General features: G+C 39.3%; 1 protein-coding gene and 1 long non-coding RNA gene across 4 annotated transcripts; one reads left to right on the top strand and one right to left on the bottom strand.

Annotated features, from left to right (window-relative positions):
* Nucleotides 1–6,781: 6,781 nt before the first annotated feature.
* On the bottom strand, nucleotides 6,782–10,122 carry LOC308410586. Of its 3 annotated transcripts, none has more exons than XR_013974202.1 (3): nucleotides 9,785–9,911; nucleotides 8,153–8,308; nucleotides 6,782–7,734 (listed from the first exon to the last, which is right to left on the bottom strand). It is a non-coding gene; the product is annotated as an uncharacterized lncRNA (long non-coding RNA). The 3 variants fall into 3 exon arrangements; XR_013974203.1 differs by lacking the exon at nucleotides 9,785–9,911 and adding an exon at nucleotides 8,985–9,075; XR_013974204.1 differs by having other exon boundaries at nucleotides 6,783–7,734; nucleotides 9,876–10,122.
* A 4,005-nt stretch (nucleotides 10,123–14,127) lies between these two features.
* chaf1b (chromatin assembly factor 1, subunit B) lies at nucleotides 14,128–27,517 on the top strand. The gene is made up of 14 exons (XM_080902584.1): nucleotides 14,128–14,202; nucleotides 14,564–14,719; nucleotides 16,703–16,835; nucleotides 16,988–17,108; nucleotides 17,278–17,381; nucleotides 17,468–17,564; nucleotides 19,229–19,313; nucleotides 19,638–19,731; nucleotides 19,829–19,898; nucleotides 19,996–20,087; nucleotides 20,184–20,343; nucleotides 21,586–22,122; nucleotides 24,564–24,652; nucleotides 26,737–27,517. Exons 2-14 carry the CDS (start codon nucleotides 14,594–14,596, stop codon nucleotides 26,829–26,831), a joined length of 1,803 nt encoding a protein of 600 aa, XP_080758710.1. The 5' UTR covers nucleotides 14,128–14,202; nucleotides 14,564–14,593; the 3' UTR covers nucleotides 26,832–27,517.
* The last annotated feature ends 308 nt before the right edge of the window (nucleotides 27,518–27,825 follow it).

A 27,825-nucleotide genomic window follows, 5' to 3' on the forward strand; every position in this document is an offset into this window, starting at 1 on the left:
GCAATAGTTATCAGCTTCTTCTAATTCAGGAGAATAATGCAAACTAAAACTACATAATAATTCACAATCTTTAATTAGGGGTCTAACATGGCATAAAATAATATTATAATCCCACAGTCCCCCTGTTGAGCTCTTTAGAATAAAGAGCTCACCTACACCCTGTAATCCAGTGTGACCGGGTTCATTTCTTCTCACTCCTGAGGTCCTTTGTCCCCCTGTTGGGCGAACCATATGTGAGATGACCTCTGTGTTTGCGCAGTTCAGATGCAAGAAAAACTATGATTCCAACAGTAGCAGGTACAGATGACACTCCCCAGTTCTCCCACAGCTTTATTTTGGTGCTACCTTATACCCTTCAGACGTACTCAGACTAGAACCTCTGTCTGAGGAGCTTTTAACCTTTATTTTATTGCTGCAGCTACCAGTGTCTTCCAGTTGGGTGATCCTCTGCTCTTCTTTCTTCAACCTCAGGGGTTAGACAACCCTTCAGTCGTTGCACAGATCAGGGGATTATTCTGCCCCGATTTCAAACAACGATCTGTGTATCCTCGGGTCCTGTGTGTCCTGTGTATCCCCCAGAAAAAGGAACAGGAACGTGTCCCCCTTTTGACCAAGAGCCTCTTGAACCTCGCTGGTCTGGTGTTCCTGGATTTCCGCCAACCCCTTCATGGTTATTGCTGTGTTTATGGGATCCATCCTTTGAGGTGACTAATCGGAGCCCAAAATGCCATGACACTTGAACCCAGTTGGTGTCTCGGCAGTCACCGTGTCTGTCTCTGCTGCGAGGGATCCTCGTATATCTGTGACCTCGTCTGGTGTCTGTTCCTTCCTCTGTAAGAGACAGAAAACCAAAACACCTCTCTTCCTAGCTCTAATAATCTAATGTTGTTATCTACTGATCTTCTGGCGATTCAGAATTGGTTTAGAACAGGGCTGCCCAATCCCAGTCCTCGAGAGCTACTATCCTGCAGCTTTTAGATGCATCCCTACTCCAACACAGCTGAATCAAATGGTTTGATTACCTCTTCAGCATGCCATCGTGTTTGGCAAAGGCCTGATAACAAGCCATTCAATTGATTCGGGTGTGTGGGAACAAGGATGCATCTAAAAGCTGCAGGACGGTAGCTCTCGAGGACCGGGATTGGGCACCCCTGGTTTAGAATATTCAGAATGTCCCAGGGACTCATTCCAATCATATCCTATGTGTGTGTAAGCGTGTTTGCATTTAGCCCTCTGCACTCAAGGCATTTCCTACACTTTATCAGTCCGGACCATCACGCCGAACGAAGCTTATGACCTTCAAAAGACCGAGTGCCAACTCATTACTGTATAAGCACATTTGCAAGGTGTGTCTGAAAATTATTAAAACCCCTCATTTTAACAAAAGACATCAAAAACAAATTAGCCATTTTTAATTCTAACATCTGCCCCCCGTTTTCACAAAAATCATGTGTTTCCTTCTGCCTACGGTCCCACGGTTTCCTCTCCAGTGTGGTACTCAGCTTCTCATGAACACAGGCATTTTATCTTCTAAACGCTATTCAGTTCATTCCAATGATTAACGCTTAAACATGGAAATAATGATTTATGCTTCTCACTGATTCTCTAAAAAAGTCCAGAAACCTTTTGGGTCACTATTAGCTTAAGCTTTACTATACCTAAGTTATTAAAACACAAATGAAGTCATAAAAATGTTCATATAACCCTTGTTTGATGTTAAAACTCAACTTCCCCCCTTGTTTGACACATTCCCATGTGTCAAATCAACGGAGCTAGAAAATTTAAAAAAAAGGTTAGTGACCTCATATCTTAGAAAGCATGAGACCTTCTCCTATCCAGTGTCGTTGCTCCAGTCCTGTCATCCGGTGCCAGGGAATGAAGTCAATTTAATTGTCATGTTAGATCTGTTCAACTCCTGGCTCCGCCCAGAGCCTGCGTCCGCAGAATTGCCATGAAACAAAACCTGTATTAATATGAACTTCACTGGAATATGAACTTGTTGACACAGCAAAGGAACATTCTCTCCTTCTCGAGGACAGGCACTGACTCCCACTTATCTCCTGGAGCCAACTGTCCCTTATGGAGACACAACATTGCAGCTACAAGGTTTTGCAGATTGTTAAGTTGATCTGTGTGTAATGCTCTGAATCAGGTATGTAAAATTAAATGAATGTTGTTTAATCAACTGCCACTACTTAAAACTTAGCAAAAGATATAACTGAATAAAAGATCACAAAGAAAAGCATGACATCGGTGTTATGTAAGCGCGTGCGGCCTTCTATGCTCGAAGTCACTCCAGTCCATAGATCAGCCAAACATCGCGCTGACTGTAGCTTTTAACCCTTATTAACTTGAGCACAACTCTATAATGAGCAACAAACTGCAATATGTATAAAGATGATCATGGTTACACCTGCAATGAAAGATCATATGATTATCCTGACACCTGTAAATAGAAGATTAACCTGAGGTTATAACAATCACTGTAATACAAATGTTAATGTAATGTCAATAGCTTCAAGCAATGTTTAACGCAATGCTTGTTATATGATTCTGATGTAACGATAATGCTGATGCTGAAATAATAGTAAAACACCCCCTTTTATCCCGTTAATAAACTTCACACATAGACGTTTATAAATGCCTCTTTTAAATTATATTTCCCCCTGTCTTTCCCTTACTGACCACAGCAGGGGAAGCTTTGTTTTGATTCAGCCATGAATCCAGCTCACCTGATTCATCACTGAGCCCCACCGTCACTGGCATCTGACAGAGTGGCGCTGCATACTTGTCCTTTAATGTCACTATTTCCAATCTGTTAATTAGAGTGCTTAAACATGAAGTCCACAACAAGTCAATACAGCTGTAAATGTGGCCAATTATCAATCTATTACCAATCAATAATGAAAAATAGCTTTTATTTTATGCATGCTTTTAGTCAACCACTCACCCAGAGGATCTCCAATCCCAGAAAATTCCTTCTCCTTATTTAATGAGTCCGTCCTCCTTCCATGCCCTGGTAACTGGTCCATCCAGAGCCATATCATCTTGAAATATACACACAACAAGCCAAACCACACCTTGGTCACACCAACCCTTTTCCGCCCTGAAGATGTCCAACGCCATCTTAGTCTGGAACAGGCTTTTAACAGTTTTGCAATTTTCATTAGTTTTTATTTTTATTTAGTTTCGACTTCAGATTTTCGAATTTATATCAGTTTTAATTAGTTTTTATCAATTGTTGGCTAGTTTAGTTTAGTTTCTTTTTTTTTTTTGTTGAAAATCCTTAGTTTCAGTTTAGTTCCGATTAGTTTCAGTTATATTTTTAGTTGTGTTTGCAAAAATTAAGTGTAACAAAATCTCAGTTTCATCATCAGTCATGCTCTTCTGCTTATCCTTGGGTATTGAGACTATTAACTCTTGCAGCACCAGGTTTTCGTAATTTTGGTTCAAGTCAATTGATAAACTTTTTGAAGGCAATTGACTCACACAGTTATGTAGATGTCCCCGTCCTGTTGTCTCGGGATGCATCACGCTGCCTTGCATGGAGTTAGCTTCTGTTTCTGGGGATGAGGGTTGAGTGTGCTCCCTTACCTTTTCAAGGTAAGCTGGGTTAGCCTTCTTGTGTGACCTTTTCAAGTGCACTTTAAGGTTTGTGGGATTTTTTCCCTTTATAAATGTCCCTCATAATTTGTCTCTTTCCACTACAAGACACTTGCTTTATCCAAAACACAGTCATATTCAAAGTAATCCCAAATTGGACTCTGGCGCTTTCTCCCGACTTTTCCTGACATGATTCTGCGCGTGGACGGAGCAGCAACACAGACGACTCGACTAACGTGCTGCCACCTGCTGGCATAATGAGACGGCAAGAAAAAATCTGGAAACTAAACTTCATTTTCACCCTTGACTATTGTAGGACACGCACACATCAATGAAAACTAAACACATTTTGATATAAATTCAGTTAATTTTAGTTAGTTTTGTGAACACTCATTACAGTTTTAGTTAGTTTTCCTTTTTTTTTTTTTTTTTCGTTAACGAAAATGTTTTTTCACTTCTAGTTTTCGTTATTTCGTTAGTTTTCGTTAATGATAATAACCTTGCTCTGCACACTGGAATAAACATAATCAACATGATCAACATTTTACTGCGTGTTATTTCACCATCTTATCGATTCCAACTCTCCATCCTTATGTGGTTTGCGACATTATGTTTATCCACTCTGTCTCTAAATGTTTGAAGAATTTTTCATGTTTGAAAAATGAAAGTGAAATTTATGGTGTCATCACCCCTTCGGGGCTTACCTTTCCCAGTGTTGATGATATTCCTCCCTATTCTTTGCAAGTATTCCCTTTTGGTGGCGAGAAACTGTTGGTGTGGTCAAGTGGGTGCTGTAAAAACAAAAGCTCAGGACAGAACAGTTATCAGTCATGTACTTCATACAAAATTAGCATATATTTGATTTCATATTGATCCTCTGAGTGTAATGGTACATTTTAATTTGAATTTATCAAAGCTAAACACAATAATTTTTCTTTATTTTGGTCTTGTTCTTGTGCAGCACCACCTCCTATCACACGCCCCTGTCGGTTCTATCCTACTTTTAAATTGCTGACTATTTCAAGAAAGCACCTAAAAAACGGGGACCAGTGTTTATTATTACATATCTCCATTTTGAATGTGACAAGCCTACCATTTCCCTGTTATCCATAGATATTAATAGAGTTTTTTGGCTTTTTTTCCCCCCCTCTATAACAGTTAATTGACTTTTTACAGTGGCCCGCTATGGTTAATAATAACATGTTCAGTCATGAGTGAAATCAAAGCTTTTCTTCACTTTAGCATTTAACCTTCCCAACAATATACTGTGATACATTAATCGAAACACAGCTACTAAAACACACTTTTCTTAATGCAAACATCAGTAACTCAAAATTAGCAACCAAAGGGTTAAGTCTGCAGTTCACACTCATGTGAAGCTACAGCCTCCTCCTTTAGTCTCTGTCATCCTTCTGTTCCTGTAAAAACAAAACAAAGCAAGACAAAACATCCACCCTTCTTTTACAGGCTGGGTGAATTGTTTGTGGACATTTACTAATCCTAAAGTCAGTACCGTTTTTTTCTCAGTATCAAGTCAGTTAAAACTTTTAGTCGTCAGTCCATCACAGGCCAGTCACATGCATACATCCACACACATTCATACCAGGTATTGCTGATAATGGAGTCTCACGCGCAACCTATTCGAGCCTCCATCACCAGCAAGATGACGTCATCATTTTAAAGGAAAACAGTTCCTTGTTTTTTGGACTGGATTGACTCGCTGCAATCCTTTTAGGCTCAGGACTTCTCATGTGATCAATGTCCCATATAAGTGAATTTCTCCAGAGCCCATTACAATCATGGAGAAAAATACGTTGCGACTGTTTCCAGTAAGAATATTTTATAGCGCTTTAAAGTTCAATCTCTCAGGCCTGGATTAAAGAGCTGATTTGTTAAATCAGGAACTCACAAAATACCAAAATATCACCACCGGTGGATCACACCTCTCAGATGTTCTTATTTCAGTGCACTGTAACAAAAGCAAAAACAAACGTAACCAATAAAATACTCATATAATAACAAATACTGGGGCCCATTGCAAACATGTCCAAGCATAAAACCATCTTCCTCTCTCTTAGAGAAAGAAAACAATCCAAACCTCACTGATAAAATAAAGCTAGTGTCAAGCAAAACCCAAAAATCAACCAAAACTTCACCAGAAAGTTTTTCTCGCTCCCGGGACAATATTGTGTAGGAATACAGGTACTGTAACTCCTTTTTGCACTGAAAAAACATGTTGGATTTACTTGATTCAATAGTGGACACTGGTTGCACACAAATGTTTTGCTTTGGCAGAAACTTAAACAACTGAGTTAAATCAACACCTTTTCATGTTTAGTAAACCTGTGCATTTTGTGTTCATAAAACACGATTGAAACATGTTCAGATGGAGTAAGTTGAGCTGTTGGAATATTTTAATCCTTCAATTCTGTCAGTTTATTTCAACACTATTCAATAACTTTTATCCTCTTCATTATAATTTAAAGAATTGTATAAGTTTACATTGTTTTAAAAAGTGTTACATGCTTAAAATGATAACTCAATATGAAGAATGCGAATGAAATTGGAGTTCATTGAAAATGGATCCATTATAATTTTTTGTTTTATTTATTTTAATTTTATTTTTCTCCTTGTTACTATGTGGAGTGGTATATTCTGATTGTAAATTTGTTGTTTGGTTTGGGTTAGGACTGGAGATAAATGTTAATGTTAGTTTGTTCCCTGATTTTTGGTGCCCACTTGTAATATAAGTTGGAATGTATACTGAAAAAAATAATCAGTGGGATAAACATAAAAAAAATCATTGTAATCGGTTGCATGAAATTAAGTTATGTTTGGTTAACCTTAGTTTTTTATGTTATACCTGCACACATTTTTCTGGTAACACGAACATGACTTTTTTATGTTGTTGTTATGTTTTTCATTCCGGTCAAATATTTATAGAAACCACTTGTTTATCAGACATGAACTTTTTGTGTTAATTGTATTGGACTACTATGTGTTATATTGACAAGACAATTTTATGGTAAGCTTATTTTATTTTATAACAAATTTCTAATATATAATATATAATCTAATATATAATTGAGTGTTCAATAAATAAAACTAAATTAAGGCTGATCTTACTGTATGTACTGTACACTTTCTCTCAATCAAAGAAATAAGCAAAACATTTTTGAACAATGACCTGTATTTTTGAAAATACTACACAGTTGTAACAATGGACTTTCAATTCATGGGTCATATTTGTACAATGCATCTCTTGAAAAACATTCCACAACATACCTCAAAGTTATCTGCTGGAACCTGAATTCAACATTGTGGGGCCTTATGACATCGCGCTTATGTAAAAAATAGTTTTTTAAATGTAAGAGCCATAAGGTAATATGGCAACAGGGGTGTAATTATTAAAATAACACAAAGAAGAGACTTAAAATAACATTATAACCCACAGGCACAAAACCAAGAGACCTAAACTGATTAGTATTGGCTTGCTTCTATCACTAAACATCACAATCACTAATACTAGACGATGCAATCTGTTTGTAGTGGTGCACCTTGGGAACAAAATTGCAAATTGGTGAAATTGGTGCAAGGCACCATTTCCATTGAGAAAAATGGACATTCAAAGTTTGAAATTTTTTTTAAAAGAGCCATGGCTTGAAAAGTGAAAACTGCAGTAATAAAGGCCCCAAGTTGAAAAGTGCCAGAAAAATAAGTTTCACTATGTACTGCAACTTTACCAGTGCTGGCTTAAAAGAAAGGATGGTATATATTCGAAGAGGTAAACATGTTGTTCCCACATCATAACTGGAAAACTGTTCAATCGTACAGTCTGGTCCTGAGAACCTGGGCCTTCTTTGAAAGGCTGTTCCTTTTGAGCTCCATAACCAGTTTCTATAATACCTCGAAGGTATACTTTTCCAGTGGGTAGGTGAGGTTCAAAGTGTACATTAGTCCAAACAGCATTGCAGCTGCTAGGGTATAGTTATCCAAATCCTGCCAGACTCTCTGGCCTTCAAGGACTATCCCGATGTCCTCAGGGCTGCCATTGGCATCTCTTGACTTTATGATGTAAATTCCCATGGTTGTTTCCTTATTAGATCGTTGGATAATGGCTTCATCTGTGGCCTAGAAAATGCAGAATTCCAAAATTTAATTAAACAGAACACTGGTCAAAGAACATTATACCAAATCTTATTTCAATCTGTGTCACTATTCCAAAAAATGTTAACATTAACACATTAGGTGAACAAAAATGGATTCATTACAGCATGTGATTTGAGTCCTCAGAATGCTTAAAAAGGTAATGCATGAAGTGAAATCTCCATGCAAAGAAGCAGAATACTGTCAGAGCATAGAGAGGTGTTCAACTATGAACTCCACACATAGTTCTAATGCAGGTAAAAGAAGAAAAAAAAACGCACCCATGGTAAATTGTGAAAATCCCAGGTGATTTTCAACATACTCCTGGCATAGAGTGACAAGCAGCATTTTGTTAAAATTATTATTTTCCCTAGAGTGTATACACAAATTATTTTTTTCTTACCTGGGCCGTGGGCTCCAGAATGTTCTGCAGTCTTCTTCCTATTTGTCCTCCTCGCCTTTTGAAGACCTTTATGAGTTTGTCAGATAGCACATCTATATGCGAGAGTAATCTGGACTGCAGTGGCATGGTGGTAATGCGCTTAAACTCTGCATTTATCTAAAAAGAGAAGTTGTCACATAAAAATGCTGTCAAAATCTCAAATCTCACAAGGTTACATCCACACAAAGTTGTTATTTTTTGTCATATTACTATTTATTAGCTATGGGTCCCATGTTGCTGAGCAGTTCCATAGTTGCTCTTACTTCCATACCACCCAAAGCCTGTTTGCAACCACAGCAGTTGCCTCCTTCTGGCCATTTTGCAGTTCTGCCAAATGACCCAGAAACTACATCTATTATTGTCATATACACATCAAGGTCTTTCATTAATACTTAGTTAAATTAGTTAATTTGACCTTTCCAGAAAATTTACCTTACAGAATGTGAGATAACATATGCAAATCTTCACCCCCCCCCCCCCCCCCCCCCCCCCACAGAGCCCACCCCATGGCAAACTAGCTTATTTAACTGTTTAACTAAAACTAAACTAAATGGACACGAGTTTGTTAGTCTGTATTCACTGAGAAAAAACAAGCGGATGTGACTGGGCACACACTGAAAAAAAGCTAATGCACATAATATTGTCCTGCAGCTTAAGCTAGCATTATCGTTAGTTAACTTAAGGAATGACTTGTTTTTTCCATTATGTTGCTCAACAGCAATTCATGAGAAAAACTTCCCCATATAATGGATGTTCTCTTCGTTTCCTCTCAAACATGTAGTTTTCAGTTTACCTCGACAAAGTAAAGCTCAGCACCAAACGTAAACGAAGCAACGACAAAAAATGGCGGACCGCCACAGTGAATTTTCCCTCGCAGAACACGCCCTGGGGGGTGGAGTTTCAACAGAAAACGTAACTATTTTCTGTTATTTTGATATGACTGGTTTTAAAAGACTGAACATCCTTCTAAAACAAGTGAAAGGCGTGAGACTTAATTATGTTTAGACCAAAAATATAACTGATTCATGTTGGACATATTTACTGTATTTTTACTAATTTAACAACGTCATCATTGCATTAGTTGCTTTATGCTATAGCATTACGCTTACATTAGCTTGAAGCTCAAGGTCGTCATTTTATTTAATTTCTTTTTCTGGGCTTACAAACAGGACACACAACATTTAGATAACCGTTACACTGAATCTTGGGTCTGTGTTGAGTCTTCCAGCTGCTGACTACAGAAGCTAGATTGACCTTTCAGCATGTTTTTAGCGGCTGTGGCTATGTGCTGGTAATGTTACCGTGTGTGAGCAGTCACATTGGCAGCAGACATGTTTCAACAAACTAGTCATATCCCAGCCCTACATTAGCTTGTTTAATGGTTAAGACACTGCTGGTACCACCACTTACTACAGACACCGATGCAAGTTTGTAATAGTCTGGTAATTTAGACTGAAAGAATATACAAACAATATTAACTCACATTATATATGTTAATTACTAATTTGCTTATCGCATAATTTCGGTTACCATTAGCTAACTGGAGCTAGCTAACATTGGCCTTTCATGGTTTTCGATAAACAGCCCACATACCTGTAAAATGACAACACCCCAGTAAAAGTCCACATATATAAAGGGTCTACACTCTTTCTCACTGGTGTGTTAGCTTTAAAATCCTATTTACCTTCAAGTGTAAAACTCCAGATGGTAGTAGATTTTCCAAAGCGAGAGACAAAAATGGCGGACAGTGCAGCCGATTTTTCCTTTCCAGGGGGCGGAGCTTGAGGATAAAACACGACTAACTTGTTTCTTTTCAACATGATTTGTTCTAAAAGAATGAATATTCTTAAAGAATATGTGAAAATTAAAAGACAAAAATATGTTTAGATGTGAAATTTAAATTAGTCATGCTGGATATATGAAGTAATTCTATGCAGATTCAACAACCACCCTATTGCATTTTTTTCAGTGTAGATAGGGGGCAGGGTTTAATAAGAATATTTTCTTCTTCCTGCTCCTTTTCACACATGGTTGTAGTGCTTTATTGATAGAAAGTAGTGATGGCCAAATGAAGCTTTCCGAAGCACTGAAGCTTGTATTGAAAAACGGTTCATTACTCGAAGCTTTTCAACACAGTCCTCTCCGGTGACATCTGGTGGTGAAAATTTTGAAGAGCAGCTTGAATCTGCAAAATAAAACGGACTGCTCAATTATCACTGCTCACTCAAGAGTGGAGTTCTCTCTGATATTGGGCCACCGTTCCGTTGCTTTGAACATGTAATTGGTTTTGTTTTCTCGATTGGGGGGCTGAAAAAAATGTAATGCGTATTTGCGTAATACATTTTGATCAATAAACTTTCCCTATTTAAACATGCACTATGGTGGCCTTTCTTTGCTCATAACTCCTTGATGTTGGTAAATACAATAAGTGAGCAATATATATAATATACATATGATAATGCACAGCACATTATGGAGTATGCCCCTGCTGTGAAGTCCTGCCTCCATCTACTTTGTCGTTTAATCACTGGACAGCTGGACAGGTTCATACAAAATATTAGATGAGGCCAATTGTCCTATACATATTTTTGACCTAGGGGTGGGATTGATTGTGAACTGGAAAGGGAAAATGCTTAGGAAGCTGAGTACGGCTGCATCGTCACTGATTTGTAGAATCATTTTGATTCGATACAGGATCCGATTCAATTTGATTGGAATCTGGAAAGTTTTGCCTCAGTCAGAAATATTACAAGTCTGATCATTTAACAGTATATATCCATAATTTCGTATCTATTAAAAGAAAGCTGACACATGTGAGACTTAATTAGAGATGTAAACAGAGAGTTATGAAACCTGCAGCTGCAGAAGCCAGCGGGGAAAAAAAGAGGCAAACACAGCGCGGACCCGACGACACATCAAAATCTGACTCTGACGCGTCGGGTCCGCGCTCTGTGTTCACGTTTGTATGCAGAATCCGTAAACCTGCTCCCAGTTACTGTTTTAGCTGCATGGTGTTTGACGACATGTTGTGAGGTTTAACCTGAGATGCTGGCGTTTCAGGCATAATAACGTTAATTTACAAATCGACACGGGATTTTAATGAATCAATATCACTTTATTCAATTTAGCATGGATTGTAATCAGAAAAGCGATAATCAAAACCCACCCCTAATCAAGAACTTGCAAAGTAAAAACATGATCAATGTAAGGTAGCCCTTTTGTTATTTACATTTAAAAAGAGGATTAGTGTTACTGTGCGCTGGCTGAGTCTGTTTCTTTTCTTAGAAATAGTTTCTCCTGCCCTGGAGAAAATCCACTTGCATGGAACAGAAGAGGCTGTGGAGTGCAGGAACTACACTGCAAGTTGGTAGATATGCAGGTATTCCTGGGTCCTGCAGACTATCACCTAAAAACAATAAACAAAATGATTTTCTAAACTGTGTAGCAATGTAATGTACGTATAGTGTCAAATACATTTTTGTAGTCTTCATTAGCTTTAATTCACATGGAAGTGTTCCTGAAGTCATATGCTGTAATGATATTTACATTATGAAAACATGATTTTGGACATTTCAAGTTTTTCACTTCGGCAGATAAAATGAATTGAGCAAAATCAACTCAAAATATTCCCACACGCCAGAACGTCCTCTCTTCCTCGCTGGCTCCATATCTGTCAGTGGAATGATCACCTCGTCGCTATCTGTCACCATCAACACACTCCACGAATCCCGTGGATGATTCACTTCCTTATATCTGTTTGAATCAGGTACCGAAGCAGTTACGTGCGTAATGAAGCTTCGGACGTCACTGGTCACGTGACTTTTGCCAAACGACGCAAGCCTCGACACAGTGCTTCTGAACCAGTGTGTTGTTTTTTTCGACACACGCTCCGGAGCGTCAGCTTCAAGCGGGCCATCACTAATAGAAAGTGTGGTTGGTTTGTTTGATCTGTTGTACCAAGTGTGAAATAAATAAATAAAATGAAATGAAATAACTTTTATCCAAATACTACTTGGTCACTTAAATACTACATGTTATCTTCACATTGCATACAGTTCAACAAAGTCTAGATCCTGGTTACCATAAAAATTTAATGGGTCTACAACAACTACCATCCCCCTATCTTTATCCTGGTGACAGCAGGGCCGGGAAATAACCCTGAAGTGATAGGTTCCCCGGCAGGGTACACCCCGGACAGCCGACCAGTCTATCAGATAGAAACAAACAGCCGTTTACCCTTACATTCATGGATAATTTAGAATCATCAATTAACCTAGCTCTAATAACTGCATGGCTTTTTCTCTCACACTGGAAACCAGAATTTCGTACAGATCTTTAAAGCCTGAGGCAATTGTGTTAAATACACGCGAGATGCTTACGTAAATCCAAGGGCTGGCCCCTTTTTTTCTTTTTTTCATTGTGTTCCTCCTTCAATTAAATCTCACTCACAACAATGTGGCGCTCCGAAATAAGGCTCACACCGTTAATTCATCATTTTCACTCTGTACCACTGCTCCTTATCAGGCTGTGTGAAGCACAGTAAACAATTCAGTGGAGGCCTTAAGCCATAAACAGACATCACGCACAGACATTGTTTTCATAACCAAACTGCCTTAGACCCTGTCCACTTACAGACCTTTGAATCATTCAAAGATAATAAAAAAAATGGACCAATTTTTTTTTTTTTTACCAAATTCAACCAGTGTTGTGTCTACAGATAATGGAAAACTTAGCAAAGAAACAATTTTAGATTTTATCTTCAGGCAGTTTATTACCAGCACCCTGTCACAAAAGCATCTCTTCCCATTTCTTAACAGTTTGACAGCCATAGCATAAGATAAGATAAGATGACCTTTATTAGTCCCACAGGTGGGAAATTTGTTTTGTTACAGCAAAAGTGAAAAGTTATGTAGAAGAAATTAGAAAACACTGGAATGCAATAAAATAAAATAAAATACTATATACAATACAATAGAATAGAATAATATATACAATAGAATAAAATAGAAATACAAATGCTATATACAACTGAGTAAGAAAATACAAAAGTACAACTTCGTCAGAAGAAGAATTGTACAAGAATTGCACATATAGCAGTCTTATTGCACGTGTGAGGGTTTGATCAGCTGCAAAAGTCTTTGTTGTGGAGTCTGACAGCAGTGGGGAGGAAAGACCTGCGAAATCTCTCCGTCCCACACCGTGGGTGCCGCAGTCTCCCACTGAAGGAGCTGCTCAGTGCTGTCAGAGTCTCTTGCATGGGGTGGGAGATGTTGTCCAACAGGGATGACAGCTTAGCCGCCATTCTCCTGTCACTCACTCCACTGGGTCCAGAGGGCATCCTAGAACAGAGTACTAGAACATAGTATTTTTATGAACTAGAGAACTTGTCATATTTCAGCATGCTGTGCTTTGTGTGCCTAAACCATTTTAGGAAACTGGCCAAGTGAAGGTAAAAACAAAAGGCGAGGCTTAAAAACACTGAGTGTTTAAAATTACCTGTAAAACACTGTGGAGACTGTCATAGTTTAGGGCTACATTTCGGTAAGTGGTACTGGAGATTGACAACATCAATACTGATGGAATTATGAACAGAGACGACTACCATTAGATTTTCATCCACTTTCATGATGGCAATGGTCCCAAATTCACGGTCAATTCAGTAAAAACATACCTGAGTAGGAAAAACACACAATGCTATACTATCAGTAATTGATTAGTCTCCACCCCCCCCCCCCCCCTTTTTTTAAATTTTTTTTTTATTCTGTATATCAACGTATGTTTGCACGCTTCACTAAGTCGCCATGTCTGGTGTTTATTACATAGTAAATATATGAAGAAATGAGGGGATGGCCAAAGATCTTTGCGGATTACGTCAGGAAAAAAACAAAAAGTCAAGACTATCAATTGTCCCCGCCCTTTCCGTGTTTTTGTCCAATCACGGCAGACCGGAAGTTTTGAGAGTCTGGAACGCGGGAATTTACCAATTCTGACTGAGCAGGACAACAGAGAAGGTAAATACTGTCATGTACTTCCAGTTATCTTCGTTCAGATTAATAAGCATTTGTAATTCGTCTGCATTTATAACGGGCACGCTCCTTAGCTAACAGTAACTTAACACAAATGTTCATGAATGGGAATGATGTCCACTGTGTTTAGCCGTAAACCAGTCCAGCTAACCTGCCAGTTTAACTGCTAACGTGTTAGCCAGCTGTGCTCTATATGTTAGTGCAGCCAAATGAGCGGCTTTATCAAACTGTTTTCTCTAATCCGTATTTCAGAGTCCATTGTTGTACGTTTTGCTAACTAATGCGTTCATATGAGTTGATTGAAAACGATCTAGGTGGTGAATTTACCGTGTTTTTATCCCTTGAGGTCGGTGCCGAATATAAAAATTGAAAAGAAATGAAGGTGGTAACGTGTGAGATAGCATGGCACAACAAGGAGCCAGTGTACAGTCTGGACTTTCAGCACAGCTCAGATGGACGCATTCATCGACTGGCCACAGCTGGAGTGGACACCACAGTCAGGGTGAGTGGAGACAGCGGTCAGAACATCAGGTTAACTCCGTAAGAGGTCGACGATTTTTATTTTGTTTTTAATTAAATAAAATGTGAAATAAAGAAGAAAAAAAAACAGTGATTTAGTCTATAAATGCAGCAGGAAGAAGCGAGTCTCACGGATGTAGAAGACGCAGGTATTTGTACCCATCAGTTGTTTTTTTCTTCATTAATTGGTCATAAAAACACTTAGCTTAAGAATAAGGACACAGAAACAGAGATAATATGGAGAAAATTTTTTTTGTTAACTTTCTGAACAGTCCCAGTGCAGGTAGACAGAGTACAGTTGTAATTATAATCTTCCATATACTCATCATGAATGTCATGGTCATTTTGGGCTTTTAGTGATTCCTTCTGACTTTTCTTTTTCCGGGGTGAAATGATTGTACAGCGTACATCTTTAATGACTTAAGAAAAATAAGAATCTAGTACACAAGTATGAATTTAAAATTTAATGCTTGCTTGCTTTATCCTTTCTAAAACCAGTTATGGATGTGTGTTTGGTATCATTCTTCTGTTGGAACACCTGTTTTACTGCTGATTTGAGGTGAAGTTGAATAATTTGGTGGTAATTCTCCTATAAGATTCCATCTGTTAGGTAGGAGGTTCAAAGGTAAGGTAAAGTTTATCACCATGGGTTTAATCTGGTCAGAATGCAAAGAAAACAGCCTAACCATTGATTTTCCTTATGTACTGGATTATTTCACTTTAACTTAAAGGAAGACACACATGGACTACTAAACTCTAAAAGAGAAAACAAGGTTGGACTTTAAATCATTAACTTGAACATAAATGTTTAAACTCAGAAGAACAAATCAAACTGACCTCAGCCGCCGCCCTATGTGGGAGTGAAAAGAGTGAGTGAAAGGGAGTGCAGTCCTTATACAATGTATGCCAGGTGAGTTTATTTAAGGCACAAAGAAAATCAAGAACCAATCAGTGTTGAGAAAGTCAAGAGTGGAAACGAGGTAAATTGCGGTCATGTGAGGGAGAATGAGGAAAACAGGAAACAGAATAAGAATCTTTTACTACATCATCCACTTTGTGCAATCTACCAGTACCACTTACAAAACAGCCCTGGAGCATGATGCTGCCACAACCGTGCTTAAAGTTAGTACAGTGTTCTTGGGTGTGAAAACCTCACCATTACCTCACCATAATTCTTCTCCAGAAGGCCCTCGTTCACGTGGGCATTTCAGTCAAACTTAAAGGTGTCAGTTTTGGAGCAGGGGCATCTTTCTCAGGCAGAATCCTACAATCTACATCTACAATTCTCCTTCTTAGATCTTCACAGAGTTTCTTGGATTTTGAAGGACCAGAGTGTATGTAGAAATCTGGCCACAACTGTACATTTAAGCAAGTGTTTCACTGTGCATTTGTCAGGGTGATTATTGACCTTTTGTTTACAGAGACTTTTTCAGGCCCGCTTTAGCCCTTAGAGAATGCCTCTCTTAAGGCCCATAGGATACTGGTTAACACAACAAGTCAAAGATCCTTAGTCTGAGATCTGGAGGAGGCACAAATCCCTGGGAGGGTTGCATCAGGAAAGGCATCCTGTATAACACTCTTTGCCAAATCAGATAAGGAGAACTACTCACTGTGGTGGCCCCTTGTGACTAACAGAGCAGTCAAAAGTAGTCCTGTTTTTGTTTTTTCCTTCTCAGACACTGGTGACAGTCTCTAAGTCATGATGCACCATCAAGCAATGCGATGTTTTCATGTTTGCGTACAGCAAGGTTTTAAATTATCAAGGCATGTGACATCCTTAAAGGGATGATCCACCTAATAGCAGTTATTTAAGTATTAAGATTTTTAATACATTTACCCTTTTTTGTAACCTTTATCCTACTAAAATTAATCTGTGGACGGAGTATTGTTTGTGAAGAGCTGTATGTTGCACGGACAATTTACCGAGAATTTTTAATGATCTCTTTTCCTAATGATGTTTTTGCAGCTGTGGCGGGTGGATGCTGGTCCAGACGGGAAGGCGGTGGTAGAGTTTCTGTCTAATCTGGCTAGACATACAAAAGCTGTCAACGTAGTGCGCTTTAGCCCCAACGGAGAGCTGCTTGCTTCAGGAGGAGATGGTATGTTCCACGTAGTAGACAGACGCTTCTCAGCCTTTTCTCCATTGCAAACATGCGTGTTTCTATTTAAAAGCAACTGTTGTTTTTGTTCTCAAAACGAAACATGTTTTTTTAAGAAACAATAATAGAGGCATTTTAACGTTTTGATGTAGATGCAATAATTCTGCTGTGGAAGCTCAACGACTCCAAGGAGCTCGAGCAGGCCTCTGTGTTTCAGGAGGATGAGGATGCTCAGCTAAACAAGGAGAGCTGGACTGTGGTCAAAACGCTTAGGTACGCTAGAACAGCAAGTGCTAATGTTTGCTAAGGTCAACAAAGTGAGACTCAGTCATAAATGGTGTTTAATTACTTTGTGTGGCACTCTGGTTGTTGAAGCTTTTATAACTATAATGCCCATGAGATGTGGTTATAGAAAGGAGTTTGCTATCTGATTTCTTTCCAGAGGGCACATAGAGGATGTGTATGACATCTGCTGGACACGTGATGGAAACTTCATGGTGTCTGGATCTGTTGATAACACAGCTATCATGTGGGACATCAATAAAGGTTTGTGGGTGCATACATTTTATCTGTGATGCTTTTATCTGGTGTTATTTTTGACTTTCTGTCTATTTTGTTGTTTGTGTTTTTAGGACAGAAGCTTTCTATCTTGAATGACCACAAGAGCTACGTGCAGGGGGTTACCTGGGATCCCCAAGGACAATATATTGCCACTCTCAGCTGTGATAGGTGATTCAAACATGGATTATACTCACTGGCGACTTTATTAGGGACACATTACTAAGTCACCTGGTGGATCCTCTTTTAACACCAGAACTGCTTTAATTCTACATCACTTAGGCTACGTCCACACGTACACGGGTATTTTTGAAAACTGAGATTTTCCGTTTTAGTTTTAAAAAAAAATCCCGTCCATACGTAAACGCAGAAATGAAGGAAAACGCTGCTATGAACATGCCAAAGCAGCAGGTGGCGCTAGATTCCTAACCGTGCAGAAATGTTGGCCAATCAGAAGTCTAGAAGCCTCGGCGGGAAAAAGTAAACAAAGCTGGGGCATAGAAGCAGAACCGAGTCGTATGTGTGGAGGGACAGTAACTGTGTGTGTATATGTAAGCATTTAAACACTGCAGAGAGTAGAATTAACAGTATTGTAGAAATTCATTTCACCGAAACAATAACGTGGCGCACAGTGTGACGTCAAAAAATGCGCACACCTTTGACGCTGCGTTTTCTCCGTTTTTCTAGTCCACAGGTAAATGCAAAAACGGAGTTTTCAAAATATCCACCCTGGCCGGAGTTTTTAAAAATCTCTGTTTTCAGTGACCGAAAACGCCGTTTACGTGTGGACGAAAGGTGGAAACGCATAGAAAAATCTGCGTTTTCAAAAATACCCGTGTACGTGTGGATGTAGCCTTAGATTCAAGAAGGTGCCTAAAACATTCCTCAGCTATTGACATGATGTGAGCACACAGTTGCTGCAGATTTGTCGGCTGCATAGCATTTATGTGAATCTTCTTTTCCTCTACATTGTAATGGCGCTCTATTAGATTGGGATATGGTGACTGTGGAGGCTGTTTGACTACAGTGAACTCAGTGACTTCATCAGAAAACCAGTTTTAGATTACTTGAGCTTTGTGACATGACACGTTATCCTGTTGGGTACACTGTGCCCATAAAGCCGTGGACATGGTCAGCAACAATAGTCAGGTAGGCTATAGCATTTAAACGATGTTCAGCTGGTACTAACGAGCCCAAAGTGTGCCAAGAAAATATCCCCCACACCTTAACACCTCTATCAGCCTGAGCTATTGATGCAAGGCAGGTTGGATCCATGCTTTCATGTTGTTTACACCAAAGTCTGACCCTGTCATTTGCAGCACAAATTGATACTCATCAGACCACACAACATTTTTCCCAGTCTTCTATTGTCCACTTTTGGTGAGCCTGTGAGGATTTTAGCCTCAGTTTCCAGTTCTTAGCAGAGTGAAGTGACACTGTGTGTTCTGCTGCTGCTGGAGCCCATCTGCTTCAGTGGTTGAGGGATTCAGAGATGCTCTTCTGCTTACCTTAGGTGTAATAAGTGGTTATTTAAGTTTCTTTTGCCTTCCTATCAGTCCCTTAAATCACCTTTATTCCCTATTATGAAGCTCAGTTTTCACTTCAGCAGGTTGACTTGACAACGTCTGCTTGCCTAAATGCACTGAGTTGCTGTCATGTGATTGGCTGGTTAGATCTTTGCATTACCAAACAACTGAACAGGTGTAACTAACAAAGTGGGCAATGAGTGCAGTATTGTTCCTTATTAAATGATTGTATTTGATGTCGTGTAGGCACTGGCATTGATGTGTCAGCACGCTGATGCTCGGAATATTTTTGTTTCTCCTCCCATTCAGGGTGCTTCGTGTGTACAGCACTCACACCAAGAAGAAGGCCTTCAGTATCAGTAAAATGAGCTCTGGGCCGCTTGCAGAAGGAGAGGTCAGTCGTGCTTCTTTTTACAAACTCTCTTCAATGTCTTAAAGGTGGTTCTAATGTCTCAGTTACTTCTTTCCAATCATTTTTATTAGCACCAGTCTGGTCTCTCATAAATCTGAAATTCTGAGAAATCTGTGTTTCATCCAAGCTGATAGTTGCATGAGCCACAATACCTCTCTTAACTTTGCAAAAGGTGTTTTGAGGTTTTTCCTGCTTGTGTTATTCTTATTCCTTAACCTGCTCTTTAACAAGTTTATAAAATCAAATATAAGAAATTAAATGCTCTACCAAACTGTCCAGAGCGAGTTAGAACTGTTGCCTTTTCAGGTGAAGCAGTACAGGATGTTCCATGATGACAGCATGAGGTCTTTCTTTCGCCGTCTCTCATTCACACCAGACGGGTCATTCCTGCTTGCTCCCGGTAAACACAAAGCATGCTTTTGAAATCTTGTGTTCTAACAGTGCAACACTTTTTTTCTAATTTCGCCTCGCTGTTGTCTGCTTCTTTGAAACCTCAGCTGGATGCGTGGAGATAGGAGAAAACATCATGAATACCACCTACATCTTTTCCAGGAAGGGTCTAAAGAGGTATCTTTTGTGGACTGTTATTGTATTTACACCCTATTCAGAGTCTGTTAAAGTTTAATAATCTGTGTATATAAATATCTTTCTGTGTGTTTTATAGGCCTGTTGCTCACTTGCCGTGCCCATCTAAGGCTACACTGGCTGTGCGCTGCTGCCCTGTCTACTTTGAACTGAGGACAAAAAAAGGAGAAGGCAAGGACATTCAAGCAAGACTGATTATTTCGGACTAGTTTTCTTTTCTTGTGTTGTGTTCTTCGTGTCACTCCCATTCCCATTTCTTCCCTGCAGACGGTACTGTCCAGGCTCTTCCCAACGTATTCCAGCTGCCGTACCGTATGGTGTTTGCCGTGGCCTCTGAGGATTCAATCCTGTTGTATGACACGCAGCAGAAACTTCCATTTGGCCTTGTGTCCAACATCCACTACCACACACTCAGTGATCTCACATGGTAAACTTTCTTTTTAGCCGTTTTAGCACAGGTATCTATATTTAACTTTTCAAAAGCAAAAGATGACAGGAAGATATGATAATGTGCACACAAAAAAGTAATATGTATTTACTTATTTGTTAAAAACAGCCAAATCTGTATATTATTCACTTGTTTTGAGTGAAGCCTGATTTTCTTAAAGGAATATTTTGTCTTAAAAATACAAAACAACACAGCAATACATAAAAGCAGATAATCTGTACTCACAGAACACACACTTTGAGGTTATAAAGTACAAAACTTCATGGCATTGCCATCAAAACCACAGAAATCAGCAAAAGAGAGGAAGACAGAAGCAGGGAACAGCTAGTAATAGGCCAAATTCATCTTTTATATGATGGCTGCAGCAATTGGAATAAAAGACCTTTATTTGTCACCGTGATAAAGGGAAAGCTTTCACCTCTTGGAAGCCAATATAGATAGGGGTTAAAGAGTAGCAATGCCATGTGAAACATTTGCCTTAAAATGAAATGCGCCTAATTTGTCTTATGAGCTCCAGTAGATGTGCTTGCTTTGTCGACAGGCTTCAATCAGATACATAAGCCATGTATTGCTCAGCCAGAATATAGCTAGCATAAAGGTGGAATTTGGCGAGTGTTACTAAAGAACATGACTGGCTCAAATAACTCCTGTTATTCAGTTATTTGCCTGAAGATGCTTTATATTGTAAGGTACAGTAGGAAGGAAAAACTCTTTTAACAGGAAGAAACAGGAGCCAGAGTTTTATACAGTACGTGTTGATGAGTGAAAGTTGAGTAAAGAAAAAAACATTCAGTGCATCAATATCTAGTCAAATGTGATGGACAAACAAGATTTTGAAAGATTTTTCTCCTTAAAGTTATACTTCTCCCACCACCTTTGCTGCATCTCTGCTGCTATCTATGGGCTAAATTATCAGTGACCAAACAGTTCATCCACTGCAGCACAATACTGCAAACTACCCAGTTTAGCCTGCACTTAGAGTCCAGCATAAGCTCTAAATAACATGAAGTTATCAGTTAATTTGTTGCTAAAGACATGATCGAACTTATAATAATAATTTCTTACAGTCAGTCTTACATTTAATAACCTGAAAACTTGTAACTTTGTGAGCATTCCTTAGTCTGATAATGATATTTTATGTGTGGATTTATGCCCATGAAGTAGAGAGGTGGATGGTAAACTGTAAATGTTTTACCATTAAGCAGAGTTTATCACTTGCAGGTCCCGTGATGGTTCCTTCCTGGCTGTGTCCTCCACAGACGGTTACTGCTCCTTCCTGTCATTCTCTCCTGGGGAGCTGGGCACTCCACTGAAAGAGCCGCCCACCCTGGAGGTCTTTGTCCCAAGCAGTGGTGTTGAGAAAAAAGGCAAGAAGGCATCATTGGCCAAAGGCTCATCTCCTATATCCCAGCCGTCACCCCCAGCCCCACCTGCCACATCCCAAGCTAACCAGGGCAAAGACGCCCCCTCTCTAACCTCCCCAGAGGAGAAGAAGAGCACCCCTCGTGCCAACTCCAAACCTCAGCCCCGCAGGATCACCCTCAACACCCTTGAGGGATGGGGAAAGCCCACTACTCCTAAAGCCACGGCCTCTGCAGCACCTCAGTCCTCAAAATCTGGGAGCACAAGCGCCCCTTCCACTCCCCAACCACGCGTAACCCCCCTCTCTCCATCCACACCAAAAGTCCTCAACAGTGCCAATACTCCTGGGCCCGCAACACCTAAGAGTGCTGCCACATCAAAAGGGCCCACTCCAAGGTAAATATTAGAGCAGCTGTCTTTGGGATTCTGTCAGGGTGGCAGAAAGTAAAACGGGTAAATAATGGTGTACTTAGTACGGGTATGTTTTTATTTCTTTTGTATGCAAGTTGTTTTCTCGTGTAGCTGCCAATAGAAATTCAAAGCTGTTTCATTCAGTCTTTAAAAAAAGAAAGTGCTTCACACCCTCAACTTTCAAAAACATAAAAGTTTAATAGTTATTTTATTTAAAAAAATTAATTGCTTAAAGGGAAAGTATTGTACTCATTTCTAGCTCCACTTGGTCTCTTTGACAATAGGTTTTCATTATTATTCACAGTTCACAATAAGCCATATTTGTCTGAAACAAGCTGTTTTAGCTCGTTTGTCCTTAGACACCTTTCCTCTGTCTGCCTCTTACAAACAGAAGTTTTTGTGAAAACAGAACCGTGTGCCTGATTTTACCGGATTAAGGTTATCTATGACATCATACAGTTTCAAAAGTAGAAAAAAACAGTCTGAAACAGAGTTTACAACAGTGTATTCCCTGAGGCTCTCAGGAAGCCTTGTACATATTGGTACTTGTATAAACAGACACTTTATAACTGCTGCTTTTATACATGTAGACACAGTCAAGAGAGTGACAGCTAAAGCTCAAACCAAGCATAAGAATGGGGAGGAAAGAGGATTCAAGTGGTTTTTAACATGGCGTCGTTGTGCCAAATGGGCTGGTTTGAGTATTTCAGAAACTGCTGATCTGTTGAGATTTTCCTGCACAACAACTGGGTGAAATTTGCGTTGTTGATGTCAGAGATCAGTGGAGAATGACCAGCTTACTTCAAGTTGAATGGAAGGCAACAGTAACTCAAATAGAAGCTCTGTGCAAACAAGGTATCAAGACAAGCATCTCTGAATACACAACACCTTGAATCTTACGTGGATGGGCTACAGTAGCAGAAAACCACACCAGGTGCCACTGCTGTCTGCTAAGAACAGGAAACTGAGGCTACAGGTCACACAGGCTGATCAAAATTCAGCAATGGAAGTTTGGTAAAACATTGCCTTGAGTCATTTGGATGGATTGTTTGCTGTAAACAACATGGAAGCACCGATCATTCCTGTCTTTTATCATTGGTTCAAGGTGGTGTTTGTGGTGTAATCATGTGGAGGCCTGTATTCTTGGCATATTTGGGCCCTTAAGAGCAACTGAGCATTGTTTATATGCTGCAGCCTACCTGGTTAGTACTGATGCTAACCATGCCCATTCTGTTGTGACCACAGTGACTTCTAATTGGCTGCTTTCAGCAGGACAACGCACCATGTCACAAAGCTCACATCCTTTCAAACTAATTTCTTGAACTTGACATGAGTTTACTCAAATGGCCTTCAGAGTCCACAGATCTTAGTTTAATCTGAGCACCTTTGGTATGTGGTGGAACGGATGATTGATAAATCTGCAGCAGCTGTGTGACTTCTATCACGTATCAGGCCTTTTCTGAAAGCACAAGTTGGTCCTAGCAATGTGTACCTAATGAAGTGTCCCACAAGTGTATGTGGGGAAAAAAGGAAATCAAAAAACACCTCCTTAAAGAAAGAACTTATATGCTTGTACATATAATTTGTGGATGTTTTTTTTTTTTTTTTTTTTGACAGTAAAGTTTTAAACAAAAGCGTCTTTCAAATCCATGTTCCACAGTTTATTAGGAGTTGTGTCTAAAAATCTGTTATGAGGATGAGCGTCTCCAATTTTGAATATTATTCAAATATATTTTACAGGAAAGGGAAACTTGCTGAAACCCACTCGAGTGATCTAGAAACACAGTGGAATTATTCATTAAGCATGTAATGTAGAGATAATAAGTGTTGTTTGTGCAGCAGCAGCCTTAAAGCTTCACTGTGAGTATTAAAGCTTCTTTTTAGATGCAGCGTGACGCGTGTGAAGAGTGCAGTTTGCCCTAAACTACAGCGTATGCTAATTTATGGAAATATATAATCTATTCAAATCTTTGACCGGACTCGTATTGACTACATCTACCCTCCTAGCCCCCTTGAATGCAGTTTGAGTTTTCAGAGTGTGAAAAGTAAGAAAACACTGTGCTCTTTATAGTGTATAATATGCCTTCTTTTGAATAAGTTAAGAGAAATATAAATAGCTCTATTTGCCGTGTGAGGTTTTTGTCGGTTAATATGTGCCCAGCACCTGCAGTGTGAACAAAGCCCTGTCTGGTATGAGGGATTCGTTGGACCCCCCACTGACTACAAAATAATAATCACTCTGTCAGACTGCTGGCAGACAATAGCAGGCCTGTGCATGCTTTTGCGTACCCCCTTTTTCACATCTGTAACTTGGAACGTTTGACTAATTTTCACTGTTGGGCAACAACAAAACAAAAGACGATAAATACACGTTGTGTTGCTTTGAGGTCTTTTCAGCATTGCTACTTTTTTCTCTTTGTTTGCAGGAGAGTATCTTTGACTCCCCTTGCACCCCGGTCTCCAGCTGTTGGCTCACTTTTCAGCCCTCTCTCCTCCACGGAAAAGGCCAAACACGGTTAGTAAGGTTTTCGCCGTCTTTTTTAATGCTGAACTTTCCACGATAATCAACTTTTATAATGGAGAGTCGAGTGAGATGCTTACAATTATTAGGTGGCAAGAGCCCAGGGATTGTTGTGGCCCTCCCTAGACTGAGTGATAGTAGCAACAACTTGTCTTATCCTATGTTTAAATCAGTGTATGTTATTGTGCCTTTATTACAGTACCATATTTGAGTTGGATTACCTCTTTATGTACACGCTCTTATAGCAAGCTTGTAGCAAGTTATGGATTTGTACTAGAGCTTAGAACATATATATATTTTTGAAGATCTATTTCACCTTGAGTCTTTTTGTAGCTTAAATTGTTTACTGACATCTCTGACTATGACACAGCTACAGATGCATTCAAAGAAGCAGGAAACAAAAGCAGTCAGACAGGTTGCAAACAAGCCAGCAGCATAGTTTGATTAGGTGAGCCACTTTGTTTGGGAGTGAACATCAAAGTAAGCAAACCTGAAAGGGCTATATTAATTCTTCAGTGCTAAACTTTTGGTCTGTTTGATACATTTTAGCCCATTCTTCTTTATAATGTTGCTTCGGTTCACTGAAGTTTTCAGGAATTTATTTATGCATATCTCTCTTAAAGTCATGCAGTTAGTTACGACTGACTGGACCTTTGAGCTGTGCTTAGGATCTTTGTCCTTTTGCACGAAGCCTTTTAGCCAAGCTTTAGATGTGAGACACAAGGCCTCACATTTGATGCTGTTATGATCAGTCACACTGATTATTTTGCTGTCAGCTAAATGGCTGCTTTTACAACGAACTATAATTTTCGAAAGATATGAAAAGGTTATATGCATGACACAGAATGTACTTAACTCTGCACTGTAACCTTCCAGGTAACCTCCCAAGAAATGTGCCTACACGTTAGGTCGACACCATTTGATTGGCGTGGAAGGTGTAAATTATGACATAGATCTTCCACTGAAGCGTTTCTTTTATTAACGAGCAATAATAAGTATTCAAAGGAAGCTCCACCTCTTTGCTCTTTGCGGTGTGTAAACAGACTCTAGCTCCACATTAAACTGGGCCATCATCATCATCTCTGCTGCTGTTGTGGTATCAGTGTGCGTGTGCTTAATGTCAAACTTTTTATTCACACGCCGATCCTAAATGCATTTGTATTGCAGGTCTGTTTTTAGTCGCAAATGGGGTTCGCGTTTCCATGGTGACCATGATGTGCTATAGAGCCCTAAACAGTTATTTAAATTTCACAGCTCTATCATTAAGATATGGGAGAATCTGATGAGCTCATAATTGAGTATTTCATTAATTAATGTTCAGATTATTTCTCAGCGTATTTTTGTTTATTCTTGCACCTTCAGCCCTGATGGTGTTTAATGTACAAAACCCCCCAAAACATCATGCAGTGCAGAAAACCCAGAATTAATGCCGAAGTCCTGCTTTCTAGTAGCAGATCATGGCAGGGCTCGCAAAATCGCTAGCCCTGCCATCATATAGCCCCGGGACGTCGGGCTAGCGATTTTGCGAGCCCTGCATGGGGGTGCCAAAGAAGCCCAAATCATTACCCCTCGAACACTGTGGTTCACAGTTTGCAAAAGGTGTTTACGCTGATATGCTGTGTTTTCACCAAACATCTCCATTATTGTCAAATCAAACTTTAGGTATCATGTTCTTTTTAGAGAGAAGAGGCTCGTTTTCATTGTTTCATTCCAAATCAGTCTTTTTTAATTGCATTGTCATGAGTCTGAGACGTAGCTGTTGAGCATTGCACAATCTGACCTTGAGTTGAATTTGCTGCGGCACGAGGAAGATTGTGACATTGCGTTAACACATATCTGAATCCTCCAGACCAGCAAACTGCTAGAACTTGTGCTCACACTTGCTGAAAAATGATTTGGTACATTTGATTGGAATTACCTGGCTACTACTTAGCCTCTTAATTGCTATGCAAACAGTAAAGGTGGGCTTACATTTTTTCACAGGACTGGGGAAATGTTGCTTATCGCATGACTGTACACGCAGCAGAAGATCACACAGAAACAGGCTATGACGTGTAACCTTCTTTTTATTTCACCAGATCGTCCTTCTCCTCCCACTGATCCAGTGTGCCAGCCTCCAGAATCTAAACGACCCAAGACCACCCAAGAAAAGACCAGCGTCACCAAGGAGTAGTATAAACTGAGAAAAGTGTGGTGCTGTAAAATAAGACTAGAGTATATAAAGCAGAATGGAAGTTGAAGACGCATCAGCAAAAGAGCACTGAGGCTCCACATGAATTCACAGTGTTGTGTGCAATAGCATTGCCTTTGTGTCATATTGAGCTTAGCGACTGGAGCTTTACATTTCACTTTATGTACTCAGTTATAAAGCAGACTGTATTGCAGTTTATGTCCTTTATTCTTTTTTTAAAGGTGTTTTGTATCATACGATAAACAAGTAATGAGTTAATTGTATTATATTTGTGTTGTGTGAAATTTAAAAGCTTGAGTCAAGTTGTTTCACTTCTCCAGAACATGATTGTGAAGAGAAAACTGTACTGAAAACCTGTAGAAGACAATAACAAGCACTTGAAGGGTTTTGACTTTGTGTGAGCTTTGAGTTTATATAGCATGCTGAAGACTTTGGTTGAATAGGGTGACTTCTGTTGTTAAGCATTTGCATTTTCTTATTGTCTAATAAAAGATGTTTGATATAAAGTGCAAGTTCTGGTGGTTTATCACATGGTATCTAAATAATAAATAATTAAAAAGAATATTTACCTAATAGTAATTAATTACCTGACAGAAGTGAGGTCAAAGTGATTTGAAGGCGGGCAGTTACATTTTAAAAACAAATTGTAACGTTAATCTCCCTTTCTTTGCATTGCTAATAACATTTTAACCATATTTGTTATTTCTATTGTGCCCTTCATGTTAACATGTCAGTTTACTGATATAAATTGCCATGGTCTAAATTGTGCATTATCAGTGCTGTCAGTAATAAACCTTTTGAGTTATAAAAACAATTCTTCATTCATTACCCTAAAGCAACAGTCTTTACAAATTCACCCACCATCATCTTCAAGCTCTATTAAATTAATTAATGATGCTGTACTTCAGTGCAACAATCTTTGAAAAGTAGACGGAAGCACCAAAATTTGTGTTTGTCTCTCTAGTGCCATCCATTC

Source organism: Rhamphochromis sp. 'chilingali', assembly GCF_963969265.1.
Source record: "Rhamphochromis sp. 'chilingali' genome assembly, chromosome: 14".
Lineage (NCBI taxonomy): Eukaryota > Metazoa > Chordata > Actinopteri > Cichliformes > Cichlidae > Rhamphochromis > Rhamphochromis sp. 'chilingali'.